This window comes from Scyliorhinus canicula, chromosome 5 (assembly GCF_902713615.1).
Source record: "Scyliorhinus canicula chromosome 5, sScyCan1.1, whole genome shotgun sequence".
NCBI lineage: Eukaryota > Metazoa > Chordata > Chondrichthyes > Carcharhiniformes > Scyliorhinidae > Scyliorhinus > Scyliorhinus canicula.
Genome location: NC_052150.1, coordinates 18,636,775 through 18,653,111, shown reverse-complemented (window position 1 = coordinate 18,653,111; position 16,337 = coordinate 18,636,775). Strand labels below are relative to the sequence as shown.

At 46.7% G+C, this 16,337-nt stretch overlaps 1 protein-coding gene across 1 annotated transcript; it reads left to right on the top strand.

Moving 5' to 3' along the window:
• Positions 1 to 4,798: 4,798 nt before the first annotated feature.
• On the top strand, positions 4,799 to 8,775 carry LOC119965599 (C-C chemokine receptor type 4-like). Its single transcript, XM_038796385.1, has 2 exons — positions 4,799 to 4,861; positions 7,568 to 8,775. Exon 2 carries the CDS (start codon positions 7,684 to 7,686, stop codon positions 8,713 to 8,715), a length of 1,032 nt encoding a protein of 343 aa, XP_038652313.1. The 5' UTR covers positions 4,799 to 4,861; positions 7,568 to 7,683; the 3' UTR covers positions 8,716 to 8,775.
• The last annotated feature ends 7,562 nt before the right edge of the window (positions 8,776 to 16,337 follow it).

The window sequence follows — 16,337 nt, the reverse complement described above, 5'->3', positions numbered from 1 at the left end:
CAAGGTGGCAGAGCTCCGTGAACTACCACAGCCAGTACAGCGATTAAACCCATGCCATTGGTATCATTCTGCATCACACTCTAGCCACCTCGCTAACTGAGCGAACCAGACAACAGCACCAAAACCCCTAACCCAAGAGGAATAGGCACACATTCTCATCAATCAGAGGCGGTTATTTGTTTCTTTGACCGAGGCCACCCTGCAGAGTGGCAATGACGAAAATTTGTTTAGGTGCGGTTTAAACATGGGTTGTGGAAAAGTTTGGGGCCATGTTAGGGACGTAAAAGCTGTTCAGGGGTCCTTAGAGAACGAGCCTCCGTTAGAGTATGTGGGGCAGCATCAGACAGCAGCACAGAGTCTTCCTTTGATCCTATTGCATTTTCACATTCAGGGTGTCTCCCACCTTCACCTCAAGGGCCCGCAGTCACGAACATTTCCGGGACAGCTGTGTCCACTGCATAGGCAGATTTACAGTGAAACACATCGTGCCACATTTGTTATGTAAAACGTTGGTTGGAAAAAGCTTTAATGAAACATTTAAAAAAAATAATTGGAGTATTTGCCCCCGTACTGCACTGTGAGGTAAGGGTGGGTGGGATTGGAGGGAGTGATGTCATGGGGAGGGGGGGGGGGGGGGGGGGGGGGGGGGTAGCAGGCCCAGAAACGAAGGTGAGCGCGGAGCCCTCACAAAGTGTAAATCTGCCTCTGGCCCACTGTGCTGCACCTTTTCAAACATTTCTGAATTCTTCACAGGAAATCCTGCAAACTCTCCTGGGAGAATTGGAAGACAGAAGGGATTGACTCTGGTTGATGCTTCACAGACTCCCCTGTGCCACCTGGAAAGGATCCAGTGCCATAAATAAATGGGGACAAATCGCCACTTTCATTGAAACAGACAGAGCAGTTCCAGCTGTGTATGGGAAGGATACAATTGTCTCAGATGGATTGCGTTCTGTCTGGCACTCCCATCTTTTTCCAATTGGCAGGGGAATGGCACTAAGCCATGAGGTTCGTTTGGAGAGCCGGTGCAGACATGATGGGCCAAATGGCCTCCTTCTGCACCGTAACAACTCTGTGATTCTGTGGCTGGGGAATCTAGAACTCAGGGGTCACAGTCTCAGAATAAGGGCCAGCCATTTCGGACTGAGATGAGGAGATTTATTTTCCCTCAAAGGATTGAGAATCTTTGGAATTCTCTACCTCAAGCATCTGTGGATACTCGGTCATTGAGAATATTCAAGGCAGATTGGCTACTGTAGCCACCTGGGGTGGCCACGTCCCCATTCCAAAATAGACATTCGCAAAGAGTACAGGGAAAATTGGACAGTACTAGGAAAAACAAGCAGGTGCAAGGTTTGCATGTGGATTGGCAAACTGATACGACAAGCCATTAGCATAGTAATGAGCTCCGGGGACAAAAGAGAAACATTTAAACAATCGGTACCAGGACAGACTCCCCGGCGCCAGTGGAGACTAAAACAAAGGCAGGCCAACGGTTACCTAGGGCCCGCCCAGCGATCGGGGAACGACCCCGTTATTGGGAGAATCAATACAAATGATCGGGACATGTCCAATTAATTGGGACCAAGTTCAGAACCGCCCAGAAAGGCGTGAAACACTTTGGGGATAAAACAGAGTCCCCAAGGTCAGAGCGCTCTCTTCCTCTTCTTCTTCACCTTCACCTTGGCCTTTGGCTCTCAGCGACGAGAGGCCGGCAAGCCCAGCCAAGTAAGTCTAAGGTCAACGCACGCTACGAGATAGACGCTCCTAGCGACTATTCTATACCAGTTCGAAGCCAGCAGAATCAGATCCGGACAACGGCCATTGTTCCTCTGACTGAGTGGGTGCCCGAAGCTAAGTATAGGCTTTTAGTAGTAGTTGTAGTTTAGTGAGTAGAGTTTATGCATGAGTAATAACTGACTGTGTGTGTAAATAAATGTGCATTGATTTCAAACTTACTAACTGGTGTATCGAGTTATTGATCAGTACTTGGCTTTGAACCCTGTGGTGGTATCAGAAAGATACCTGGCGACTCTTGAGCAAAGGTAATTAAACAGAGCAAATTAAGGAAAGCATAACGCAACACTACTAATAGAATTCATGAATACAATGAGAATGCAGGAAGGTGGAGTTGATGCAGAAGACCTTATGGAGTGACATAGCCTGCTGCTTTGTCATTGAGCTTCCCTCAATCTTGGGGCTCTGCATTGATATTCCATTTGCATTTCCAGTGTTCAATTCCAGTTGCATTTCCACAGATAGTGGAACAATTTATCTTATGAATGCAGCAAGACCTGGACAACACCCGGGTTTGGACTGTTAACTGGTAAGTAACAATCATACCACACCCAGTGCCAGCAGTGACCAATTCCTACAAAAAAGAGTCTAGCCATCATTCCTTAACATTCATAATAATAATATTCATTATCGTCACTGATTTCCCGCTCTTTCGCCTTGGACTGAGCAAACAACTTTCTCATAAAGTCTGGCTAGCTGGTTAAGTACTAACAGTGTGGTAATCGTTTAATCCTTTGTCTCTACTGTAAATACAACAGTAAAGCCAAAATTGGTGATAAGGATTGCAATGAAGTTGCTGTGAAATCCCCTGGTTGCCACACTCCGTTGCCTGTTCGGCTAGACTGAGGAAAGTCAGAGTCAAGAAGCGCCCACATCCCAGGACAGGGACAGAAACAGGTCCCGGTTAAGTTAAGAGAGAGGAGCAGAGAAACCAGTTCCAATTCGAAAAAGGGATGGGGGGAGGAGCAGACTTTAAGTGAAGAGGTTCAGGAGAAGCCCTGAAGATCCAAGGAGGTAGCTAAGCCTGGTGACCCTGCTATGGACCACTGGGGCAAAGGTACCCCTTTGGAGCCGTGGTGTACTGGTCAGTGTGCCAAAAGAGCAGAAACTATGCTTTAAAGTTGATGCGTGAGTGCACACGGTAACTAAGGGGACAGAGCCTCAGAAGGTGAGATTGAAACCTTACAAGGTGGGCTGTCATTGAAGCCCCCCCCCCCCCCCCCCCCCCATTTGAACAACCTTTGGAGAGAATTGGAAACCCTCACAAGACAGCCAATGTTTCAGTGAGATTAGTTGGCTCACAGTCTGGGTGGTTTATTCTGAAATCCATGAAATCAGTATTGGTCACATTTGCCTTTTATTGTGTAGTGAGGTGAATTTGACCGCAATTGGCTTGTTAATTGATGTATGCCTCATACTTACCCTGAATATTTGAATATAAGATAGATATTGTAAATTGTTCTACCTTTCTAACCTGGTGTAGTAAAGTTTATTTTGTTGAGAAGTTTCTGCAAACTCACTTCATGCAGCAAGTAACTGATCGGCATGATGTCGCCAAACTCTTTCATCCTCCATCTGTATGGCACATGGTATTGGGTCTGATTTGCTAGGATCATAGCTGGGACCCATTTCTTGTTCATGGTGTAATTCCTAGCTAGCACTCTGTCTCCCTAGTTAAATATTTGTCTGTTCGAGATTTTCTCCCTCCTAGTAATTTGTACTGGTTGTTGTCGTTTGACAATCGCTTCAGTATCAGGTGGAGTTAACAAATCAAACTTTGCTCATAGTTTTCTCTCGCCAGTGAACTTTGCATGATAGCATGCACAGTGTTGCAATTAGATATTAGATGAAGTGATACCATTCCCTTTCAAGTAGTCCTCAAACTCCTTTGAAGTAAACCGAGTACCATTATCACTGACAATCTGCTCCAGTGTTCTGAATCGTGCAAATATTTGGTCTAGTTTCTCAATGGTCTGCTCAGTCGTCATTGACTTCATTATCGCCACTTCCGGCCATTTTGAGCGTTCATTCCAAATCATTAAGAAATGTGTCTCTGCCTGAATATGCACCATTGCTTGATCGGAATGCCAAAAACACTGCTTCAGATACAGACAATTGTGCAGACTTTAGGGGAGCTATTAGAGAAGATTCTACTGTGGAGACTCACAGAGTGCAAGTACACAGAGCTCGGGCAAAGGGCAAACAAAATGAACAACTTGCATAAGGGTGACTATTTACACTTTGGCAACACATTTGCGGAAGTGCGATTTGTCATTAATTTGCTTCTTGTTGAGGAAGTGGTAGACTTTTGTCTTAACTGAAGGGATAGTTACAGAGCATTGCAATGTGTGAGGATTATGGGACTGTTGACGAATGGGGAATGGGAGGATTGAATTGTTTTGATCACTCCACAACGCGCCTGTTCTTTGAAATCTCAGCAGGTAGGGGCTGGGGTGGTCGCTGCGCCTCATTCTCTTCCTCCTCTTCCTTGTGCTGTACGATGGTGGCAAGGGCTGACCCCTCATGGGGCAGAAGATGTGCGTTGTGCAGCAGACAATGGCAGGTCTGGATATTCACTCTGCAGAACATTGCAATGAATTTGGGATGTCCAGTGCGATATTAAATGAATCAGTAAAGTGTAAAAGAGCAAGGGGTGACATGAACAAGGTGTTCCTTCATGGACAAGTGTGTTGAAACAGAAATCTCAGGGTGATGGGGAGCCTCAGCATCAACTTCCAGAACCATAGGATGTGTTCCTACCCTGGCAATAGTAGCCGGGGAGGTGAAATGATACAACTGAAACTGGACAAGAGCTAGGTTTCAATCTCAGCTTCTCTAAAACCCAACTACTGCTCAACGCACTTCTCCATTTGAGGATGACATATGCTGTGTCAGTCACGCTCGACATGATGATTCATGTCAAAACTAGCTGACAGCTAACTATCCGCAAACACAAATCAGTTCCCAACAGCTCTCGGAAGGTCATAATCCTTGCAGAGGAGAGAAGTGCTCGGTCCAGCTTCATTCATTCATCGGCTAGCTGTGTGAAGAAGCATCTCTCGAGGTCAGTGTTAAAGATACCCTTAATACCCTTTGTCTGTTCCCTGTACTATATCAGGTTCTTCCTTATCATAGCATTTGCTCTTCCAGTGTCTATCCCAATGATCTCTGATCTATCTATTGCAGGTTGAAAGCCTCAAGGGAGAGTTTTCACCCTCACCACACGCCTGACCCAACTCCAATTTTGAAACGTACTGGGGATATACCCATCCTGAACCAGCGTTAGTAAACCACTGTAAACAGATCCCTGACTGGGTGTTAATTCGGTGCTGGGTGATTGGGTGACTAGCTGGTCAGTTGAAACTGAGTTGTATCTGAATGGTATTTACAGGATGTATATCTGTGGGAGCCAAGGCAAACTAGTGACAGAGTCAGATAGACATAGATGCAGAGGGGGAAGAAGGCATTCAATAAATTAACTAAAGATGAAGAACTGAATTATTTACCCTTCTTTTAACACTTAATAATTTGATTGATTAAGGAGTTACTGAGCTAGAAATCAAAATTAATAAACAATACACAAACCTATCTTTACACAATTAACATTAAGTAAATAATGAGAGGCCCCAGTAAGAGAATGGAATAGGCCAATCAAACTAAGAGAGCCAATAAAATGTTATAAATTAAGGGCTGGATTCTCTGATTTTGAGGCTATGGTGTGGGGGGGGGGTTGTGAAGACAATTCCACCCTTAGGATTCTGGAACTGCTTGCGCCTGTAGTGCCCGCAATGGCCACCGCTTACAATGGCGCTGCTGCGACTACAAAGCCTCTCGCCAACCTGTTCGGCCAGCAGCTGTCTGAGGCACCACATTCAGCCACTTTACCCTCCTCAGGCAGGAAATAGCCAAGGGGAAGTTGGTATCAGCCGTGATGTGTTCCCTGCCGGCTCTTAGAGCGGCTGGGCAGGAACTCTACCACCCATTAAATTCTGTCCCAAGTTCGCGTAGCAATACTTGTGTCATTTACCTCCTCCACTACTCCATCCCACTGCCCCCTCCTAACACGCCTCGAGGGCCTACTGCCTTACCACAGATACAGTAGGTGCCTCCTTCTCTGCACTTCATGCAGCATAGCCTCCAGTGCCGTGTCAAAGACCCTTGGTGTCTGCTCACCCTCAGATTCAGACTTTCTCAAAGGGCATCTTTAGCTCACCAACAACTCCCATCACATTGCAGCCAGAGGCGCTGGCTGCCTTTAACTGGCAGAATCCACTTGTGATATGAAGACCCCCCCCCCCCCCCCCCCCCCCCCGAGCCTCCAGAGCCATGCAGACACTGAGTGGTGCTGGCCACACACATCAACTATTTAAAACAGCAGGCAACACAAAGTTAAGGTGCTGTCAGCAACACAAAGGAATATTGTGCACCACAATCCCCACACATGTTTCAAGAGGTATCCAATTTAACACCCTCCTCCCTGACTCTGATGTCTTCCTTTTAAGTTTAACCTTGAATGAATGACCTTGTGTTACTGCGGGTGGAACTTTCACTTCTGCATGGTGATGTACTATCAATCGTACGCGAGGCGAGTGATTTACCAAAGTCTGGCTTTAATTGACTATGAACCCAGCTCTGCGATCGTCTACAATGGAAAGGGATGATCGTCAGGCGTCTGACCATTTATACTCGTTAATAGAGGCGTGGTTAACTCGGCCGCTTGGCCAATCGGCCGAGAGGCACATGACCGACCAGGCCAATGGTAAGCCGACGTTCTGGCCCAATGGCAGACGAGTATGCAGATCATATCACCCACACATGGGTTTAGAACTAGCTCTCACAAACACTCTGCCATTATTTGCCTTTTCATGAAAGTCAGTTGCAAAACTATCGGGCACAGGTTTTCCCACTGCGTCGCGTCCGACGGCTGAATCGCAGGGGAGTCCCAAATCGGGCTGTGTGCTGGCCGTGAAACCTTCAGCGCGCGCGGCACTCAACGGGATCTGGATCACGCCCTCGTGGCAACGTCAACGTGCCCGGGTGCCAGGTTGGCACTGCCAAGGGTCAGGGCCTGAGATGCTCATGAAAGGGGGAGGTGGGGGGAGGGGCGTGCTTTGAGGGGGCTGTAGAAAGGTTGGGAGGAGTGACGTGCGGGGCCCTGAAAGTTGGGGGGCGGGGGGGGGGGGGGGGGGGGGGGTTGGGGTCCTGAGGGAGAGTGTTGTCGAGATCAGGGCACCCTTTCAAAATGGCGCGCCGATCTGTGAGAACCAATCCTGCAGGTGTGCTCAACACCTTAGCGCAGGGAAGCCTTCTGAGCACGGCCTCGACAAGGGGAAACTCGATGAGGCCCAAAAAGACAGCTGTGCCGTTGAATAGCGGTGTCAGTCTCTTAGCACTGCAGCTGCCAAGAAACACCTGCCAAACACGCCCCAAACCAGACTTTCCGGTGAATCATGCCCGTTGGGTATGTAAAGGCTTATTCTGTCGGTTGTGGCTTGGAAGGTGGCTCTGGCTGCTGCCAATAAGCAGATGGAATCTGGTGGATTGTGAGGTGAGACACTGTAATGTCCTATTTCGATCATGATGACAGGGCACATGTTTCCACTTCCTTTCTCATCGCCCTGACAACACTGGGTCTCCAACAGCGTTACTCCAAACTTCACGTCAGGTGAAGGTGATGGGGAGATGGGGAAATAATTTTAAACTCCATTCTTACTTGTACTGTTTTACCAAAAATATGTTGGAAATAGATGCTTATTTTTCCCCTCCACAGTTCATTGTGCAAACCATTACATTGCCAACCAAGAGTTCTTCTGAGTTGCGCTTACCAAATGGAACTGCCAGATTACAATTATACTGAAAAATTATGATTATGATTACAACTCGACAATGGATTACAGCGGCTTTGTTCAGTTGTGTGAGAATGTTAAAGTTAATTTATTTGGAACCATATTTACATCAGTCTTGTACAGCCTGGCCTTTATCGTTAGCCTGGTTGGGAACGTTCTGGTTTTGTGGGTTCTGGTTAGATACGAGAAGCTGAGGAGTGTAACAGACATCTTTATTCTGAATCTCGTCACCTCCGACTTGCTTTTCGCCTTCTCGCTTCCGTTCTGGGCTGTGGATCACACGTCTGGCTGGATCTTCGGCAAGGCCACGTGCAAGATAATGACTGCAATCTTCTTCATCGGCTACTACAGTGGGATCATGCTGCTGACGTTAATGACTGTCGACAGGTACTTTGCAGTGGTGCATCCCCTGTATGCTGTCAGAACTAGAAAGGCTCACTATGCTGAAGTAGCCAGTTTAGTCGTTTGGGGAATCAGTATCTGCTTCACAATCCCTGAGGTGATCTACTCTCATGTTGTAGGTGATGAGAAAGAAAGTGTCTGTACAAGTGCTTACTCAACCGAGAGCGGGCGTATATGGCAGCTGATAGGATGTTATCAGCAAAATTTTTTGTTCTTCTTAATCCCCTTTGCTGTAATTGTGTTCTGTTACTGCAGAATTCTCAGCACCGTCATCAGGTGCAAAGCGAGGAAGAAGTACAAAACAGTGAAAGTTATCTTTTGCATTGTGGTGGCGTTCTTTGTGTGTTGGGCACCTTACAACATTGTCATCTTCCTGTTTTCCTTGACTGAACTCCAGGTCCCAGCATTCACAACCTGCGAGATGGAAAACCGACTGAATTACGCGTTTTACATTTCCCGGAACCTGGCTTATTGCCACTGCTGTCTCAACCCCTTCTTTTATGCCTTTGTGGGTACAAAGTTCAGGGCACATTTAATCACCCTGCTGGGTAGATGTTTCCCCTGCGTGAAAAGCTGCAAAGAATTCAGCTCCGCCACCAGCAGCAGCAAGCACAACAGCTCCCAGATGTTTTCAGATAATGAGCTGATCCTAACTTCGATCAGGGCTTGAAATGTCCTTCCAACCATCTGTGTAGCCAGAATTTGATGGCCTTTTGGGACAGCGCCTCCACCCGCAGGCATGGAGGAGGGTGGGGGGTGGGGGGGGCAAGGCCGGGGCCTCCGAATGTCTGAGTTCACTTGCCTTGGGCCTTCATCCAGCTGATGGTTAGGGTTGAGACGGGGCATATGTCCCCAACTGCGGAAGAGGCAGGTCAATAGAAGCTCCAAATGCTACGATTAAGAATCTGACCCTGTACAGATCATTGAATCCCGACAGTGCGGAAGGCAGCCATTCGGCCCATCGAGTCTGCACCGACCCTCTGAAAGAGCACCCTACCTAGGCCCAAACCCACCTGACCTTTGGAGACTAAGGGGCAGGTTAGCATTGCTCATCCAACCTCAGCTGCACATCTTTGGACTTGTGGGAGGAAACCGGAGCACCCGGAGGAAACCCACGCAGACACTGTCACCAAGGGCTGGAATTGAACCCGGGTCCCTGGTACTGTGAGGCAGCAGTGCTAACCGCTGTGCCACCCTGCTGCCCTCTCAAAAAAAACATATTGCTGGTAAATTTACAAAGGGAGGCAAAATGGTTGGTGCTTGAGCAGCATCCTTAGTGGCATGGGCACTCACCATTTACAGAAAAACTAGGGAACAACGTCAGAGCGTCATGGTGGTTAGTATAAATGCTTCACAGCTCCAGGGTCCCAGGTTCGATTCCCGGTTGGGTCACTGTCTGTGCGGAGTCTGCACGTCCTCCCCTTGTGTGCGTGGGTTTCCTCCGGGTGCTCCGGTTTCCTCCCACAGTCCAAAGATGTGCGGGTTAGGTGGATTGGCCATGCTAAATTGCCCTTAGTGCCCTAAAAAAAATAAGGTTAATTGTGGGGGGAGGGGGGTTACTGGTATAGGGTGGATACGATGGCTTGAGTAGGGTGATCATTGCTCGGCACAACATCGAGGGCCGAAGGGCCTGTTCTGTGCTGTACATGAACCCATGTTCACCAGGGTTGACAACAGAAAATCCATGGATTTTCCAAGCCATGGATAAATGTCTAGATTGCTGGGCCTGTGTGCATCTATGCCCAGCATGTATTGAAGGATGAAGAGGGCCTGATAAAGCGTCCGCATCACCAGAATAGGCCAGTCTAACAACCTCTCCTCACAAAAAATGGGTCAGCCCAACACCTTCCCTTATCAAAATGGGTCGCTTTGACAATCCCATCTCACTGGAATGGATCGTCCTGTCATTCCCACCCTCAGCAGAATGGATCAGCCTGACATTCCACACACCCCCATCACCAGAGAGGGTCAGCCCAACAATTCCCCTCCCCCCCGCAACTCCCGTGAGAATGGGACAACCTGAGAATACCATTGCCACAAAGCAAACTATTGCCAAGTAGAGTAGTCCGATTACAATTTTGTACATATTTTGTGAGTTGGGTTTCTATGTTATGCAATTGAAATTAAATTATGTTAAGTTTTATTTTATAGTAAATACATGCAATAAAAAAAAATAATTTTCTGCACTTCTGCAAAAGCAGTAACTGAAAATATAGAAAGCCATAGTGTTAAAATTATGCTAAAATTTATGATCACCAGCAGCAAGTGACCTCATTCAGTGCCATTATACACTGGACAAACATTGGCGCACTGAGCACAATTAGCAGATATATGTTGGTACTGTAGAGATAACTTGGAAAAATTAAATGATTATATCAATGTCGAGAAATTTATTGAATGTGATGTTTGTAAAATGGAATGCAATAAAATAATTATCTGAAAATTGATTCAATGTCAGACTGTAATGTGAAATGGAAACCACAGAAGGAACATGAGAAGCAAGGAACACCATGAAAAGGCTTGAATCTGCGCTTCTAGGCAGATGAGTGTCTCCATAACCCATTATATGGGCGGCACGATGGCACAGTGGTTAGCACTGCTGCCTCACAGCACCCGGGTTCAATGCCAGCCTTGGGTGACAGTCTGTGTGGAGTCTGCACGTTCTCCCCGTGTCTGCGTGGGTTTCCTCCGGGTGCTCCGGTTTCCTCCCATAGTCCAAAGATGTGCAGGTAAGGTATATTAGCCATGCTAAATTGTCCAGAACGTCAAATGAGGTTACTGGGTTACGGGGCTATGGTGGGGGGGGGGGCCTCGGTAGGGTGCTCTTCCAGAGGGTCGGTGCAGACCCAATGGGCCGAATGGCCTCCTTCTGCACTGTAGGGATGCTATGATCACTGCTTTGGTGGATTTAGGCAGGCTTGAAGTGATGGAATATATAAAACATATTTACCTATTGTCATGTGTGGGGAAAAGTATTCAAATCTGTTCTTAGGGCTGGCGTGACAGTATTTTGGGGTAAGTTTTAACTAATCAGAGAAACGGTCAGCATGGATTTGCAAAGGCTGAGTCATATCTAATGAACCTAGCTGAATATTTGAAAGATATATAAGGAAGTGCCGACAGCTGGTTTTTAACATCCCGTGTTTTCGAAACTTGAGTAATGTAGACATTTGTGTAAACAATGATGAGCAATACAAGTGATGCGGGTGTGGTGATATGCATCACTGTAGATACACAAGGGGTTAATGTAAGTACACGTAGACTAGCTAGACACTAGAGGGAGCACCAGAGACATGACACACAGACACTCAACCAATAGGTCAGCAAGATAGGACACGACCAATGGGCATTCACGATACACACAGAGGTGACACTACCACAGGGGGGCATTACACCAACCCATATATAAAGGACACAGCACACATGATCTTCCTCTTTCCAGTGGAAACACTCAGTGAGTACAGACACAGGGTTGATTCAATATCACACCCACCACCTGGATTGTAGTAGACTGGTTCGTCAGTCTGAGTAGCTATAAGAGGATTAACAGTCGTGGTGAATCCAAGTAAGAGAATTGTAAATAGTTTAATAAATGTGTTGAAGTTATCTCCACGTCTGAACCTTCCTTTGTCAGAGTGAACATCACGAAAGCAGTTTATGCTACGCCAAGACCATAACAAGACATGGTACCAGTTGAGTGACTGTTTCAATCCATATAGTTACAACTCAGCAAACAGTGACAACCAGCAACAGCACCCAGGCAAGATGATGTTCGGGATTCCGGTTCCGCAGCTGCTCAGGTACCAAGGCAATCTCAGTGAAAACTGGCGTTGGTTCAGGCAGAGATTCGAGATCTACCTGGTAGCGTCCGACCTAGATGGCGTGGCGGATGCAGAGAAAATAAAGCTTCTACTTACCATCGCGGGTCCAGAAGCAGCTGAAATCTTCCAGACCTTCAAATACTCAAAGGGGCAAAACAAGAGCGATTTCCAGGCAGTCCTGGACAAATTCCAAGAATTCTGCGGGGAGAATATAAGAAAAATGGTAAAAGAAGCACCAAACTCACCACGAGGTAGACTTGCAGAAGAAATCTGCAGTTTTGAATTGCAGCCATCTTGGTAAAGGTGCTGCACATGCGCAGTTGAGAAAAAGGCCCCAAGTAAAGGAACAGCGATCTGAGCATGCCCAATCGCTTCCTACGACCTAGGCCACACGCTTCGTGATGTCAGAGGCCCCAGACCACACCCACTTAAAGGGGAAATGTCCCAAAACACGTAAAAAAAAAATTTAAAGCCGTAAAACAAGATACTTTCACCTGGAACGACAGCACAATGCCTGAAATTCGACCAGTAGCTGAAAGTAACCTCTGCAGAACCCTGAAAGAAACAGTTAGCACCGCCCAAAGAGATGATACAGTCCTTGAATACTTCGACTCCAACCTTGATTTCTTCTTTGGACATCACGAGCCCAATGCCAGCTCCGACACAAAAAGTGATGATATGGTCCTAGAAGACTACGACTCAGTCAAAGGTTTTTTCATTAGAGATGGCAACCCCAGTACCAAATCCGAACCGCAACGAGATGTGTTCTACAGTGAAGAATCCGGTACGGACACGGATGTGTTCTTCGGATGTGAGGATCTTCAGCCCAGCATATATGACATCCTGACTCGTGAGTGCAGGATTATGCTGCGGCCTGACACCAAGAGACAGAGAGTGATACAAGCCCACAGAGAGTAGCCTGCTGCCACACAGAGAGTGGTCCACGCACCGCTAAGGGTCCCAGCCTCTACACAGGAAGCAACGAAAGACTCAAGAGCTAGACAACTGCACGTCTCCACACAAGAAGTGACTCGAGTGACACAAACCTCCACAGCGAGCTCATGGACAGCCTCCACGATAGAAGCTACGCAAGACTCCAAAGCGCAGTCCTTGCATGAACAAGACCATGAGGGTCTAGCAACCTCCTCAGAGCAACTAGCAGCAGACAATTCAAGTCTGCCACGCTCAAGTGAACAACAGAAAGACTATGACAGTCTGCCATGCTCAAGTGCACAACAGAAAGACTATGACAGTCTGCCATGCTCAAGTGCACAAAAAGAAGACTCTGACAGTCTACCCAGCCCAAGTGAACAACAAGAAGTTACTGAGGCTCTACCCACTGTATGTGAGACAAGTGACGACAGCATCCCACTTCCCATACAAGATGCGCAATGTGACAGACCTCAGCTAGTGTGCACAGAGGCAGTCGACGATCACAGTGAGACCACTGGTGACTCCGGTGACACCACGTTACTTTAAACCTCATTTGCTCGAGCCTCTCCACAAGCAAATGCATTCCTGAATGTTTTGACTCCAGACATGGAGCATCAAGAAATCTCAGCTGACTCCAGTGAACCTGCTATGACTCCAGACGGGGAGTATCGACAAACCAAATCTGTCTCAGTTGACACACACCAGACTCCAGATGGGGAGCAACCAAACGCCAAAGCTGATTCGAGTAAGCCGGACATGACTCCAGACGGGGAGCGCCGCAAACTCAGTGACGGCACGCTCAAGGTGACAGCAAATGCCACAAAGCACGCTGACACAAGTAACTGTGTGAAGGACTCGTATTATCCACAGAGTGTGGTCCTTGAGCGCAGTAAACACGGCAAAAAACCCGACCGACACAACAACACAACCTATGAAAACCATATCAAAGACAGCGACACGACGCGTACCAAAGACAACATCGTCAACAGCAAGCACGACAAAGAATACACCAATGGAACGACGACTGGTACGACATGGTACACTCGTGAGGCACTGTTACTGTCAGCTCAGTACAATGACATACCATAGCAGGACAATGCATCTTTCCACTTCACGTTTGCTGCACTACCAACAGGCAACCTGGCTTTCAGGACAGATGTCATCCAACATCGCTATCACAAGCATCGGAAGAAAAAAAGACTCCAAATCAGACAACAAAGTGATTTGACCACTTCTTGGTTCCCTATACACAGGGACACTGATGGCATTCACAAGGACATGCCACCATCAAAATCACCAACTCACCAACCCAACAAGAAAGACATTCGACCATGTTCATTGGTGGGTTTTGGACTCACACATATAATTTGGACTTATTGTTTAGTGATCACTGTTATCGTGACTTGTACAGAGCATCGCTTATCTACCTGTTTTTTTGTTCAATTTTCTTTAACTGTACAGAAAATATGTAACATGAAAAAAGGGGGGATGTGGTGATATGCATCACTGTAGATACACTAGTGGTTAATGTAAGTACACGTAGACTAGCTAGACACTAGCGGGAGCACCAGAGACATGACACACAGACACTCAACCAATAGGTCAGTAAGATAGGACACGACCAATGGGCATTCACAATACACACAGAGGTGACACTGCCACGGGGGCATTACACCAACCCATATATAAAGGACTCAGCACACGTGAACTTCCTTTTTCCAGTGGAGACACTCAGTGAATACAGATACAGGGTTGATTCAACATTACACCCACCACGTGGATTGTAGCAGACTGGTTTGTCAGTCTGACTAGCTACAAAAGGATTAACAGTAGTGGTGAATCCGAATAGGAGAATTGTAAATAGTTTAATAAAAATGTTGAAGTTATCTCCACGTCTGAACCTTCCTTTGTCAGAGTGAACATCAAGGAAGCTGCTTATGCTACGCCAAGAGCATAACAAGACAGCGGGTACTAAGAGTGCATACCTCTGCCACATTGTGTTAACTCAACATTATTATGGCTCTTTCTCGAGGATTTTTCTTGCTGTGTAACTACAAAACTGAACAAACGATATTTTTTTAATTAAGAGCTTCCATCTCACCGAGGAGGTTTCAGATCAATGCATATCCCAACAACTTGCTCTGAAAACTCTGCTCGTCTTTTGACAGCTATGAAAATTGCAGCATCGGAGCTTTGATAATCCACAATGCTTGAAATAAAGCATTCAACAACATTCTTCAAAGAAAAGTCAATTGGCCCTTTTCCCTAATGTTAACGGACCCTTGAAAGAAATTCCAGGATCATGATTTGCATCTTCACTAAAAACTAATCAGTTCTTCCCTGGGTCATACCCTAACTTTATACCAAGTCTCACTGAAATATGTCCCCGTTAATTTTTTGTCGATATGTTGATGACAGAAAGACTGAAAAAAGGGGTGAAAAAATTACCTCTGCCTACTTTTAGTGGCAGAGGTAAAAACATCAGAGGTAAAGGCAGGCACTCTTCTCTAAAATTACTGGGCCGGAGAATGAATTGGAAACATGTGGAGTGAAACACACAAGAGAGAGAACAACACAGGGAGTGGTTGGGAGTCAGGGCCGCACAGCTTGAGTGGAATAATAGGACCAAAGAAGAAAAGTGAACTGGAAATTCAACCACGTTACCATTGAATCATATATTTATCATAATCGCTGTGATCTTTGGACACATCAGATTTTGGCTCCCATGAACCAAGCCAATTATTTCACTGAAATATCTATAGACAATCTGAAACCATTCACACCCATTTCCCTGTCCTCCAAGTATTTCTTAACTTGCCGCTTAATATGCAATGAAAGACTCATGCGTGTTAAGTTTATTCCCCAGAACTGTGCTCATGCCTTTCCCAAGAGCAGTTGGGCAATGAATGTTGGCCCAGCCAGGAACATCCATTTCCTGCCAATGATTTAAAAATAAAAGATTACTGAGTTGGATTTCGGATGATAAATAATCATCTGACACGCACTGTACATTCTCAATAATGGAGACAGTTAGCCTAGAGCCAGAGAGAAGCCTGGTAGAGGAACCCCCAAACCTTGTCCCATCTATTAATAGAGGAAGGAATCTTGGGAACTGCTGGTTTGGGGCACTGGGAACAAAATGGAAGATGGGCTAGTAAGAAGGGAAGGGCCAGCAATCGTGGCAAAATTCTCAGTCGGCTTCGGCCCTTCAACTCCTTCGGGCAGCCCCACAATCCTCAAATTCTGTCGCTTGGATCTGTTTTCCAGGTCTTTCATTTCTCCTCGCAGTTCCTTGTTAATCTCCCTCACCTTCCGCATCTCTTTCCCCATCGAGGTAAGTTGATACCTTGCTGCAAATAATGTCTCCTCCACTTCCTTCAGCGCCTCCACTTACGCCCGCACCTCCGCCACTGCGCTCGCCACTGCCGTCGTCACCGGGGAAATCGCCTCCTCCACCCAGCGCTTTCAAAACCTCCCTCATCTCCTTCCTCATTGTCTCCATGCATTTTGTAAACTGCCTTTTGAATTCTGCAGCCAT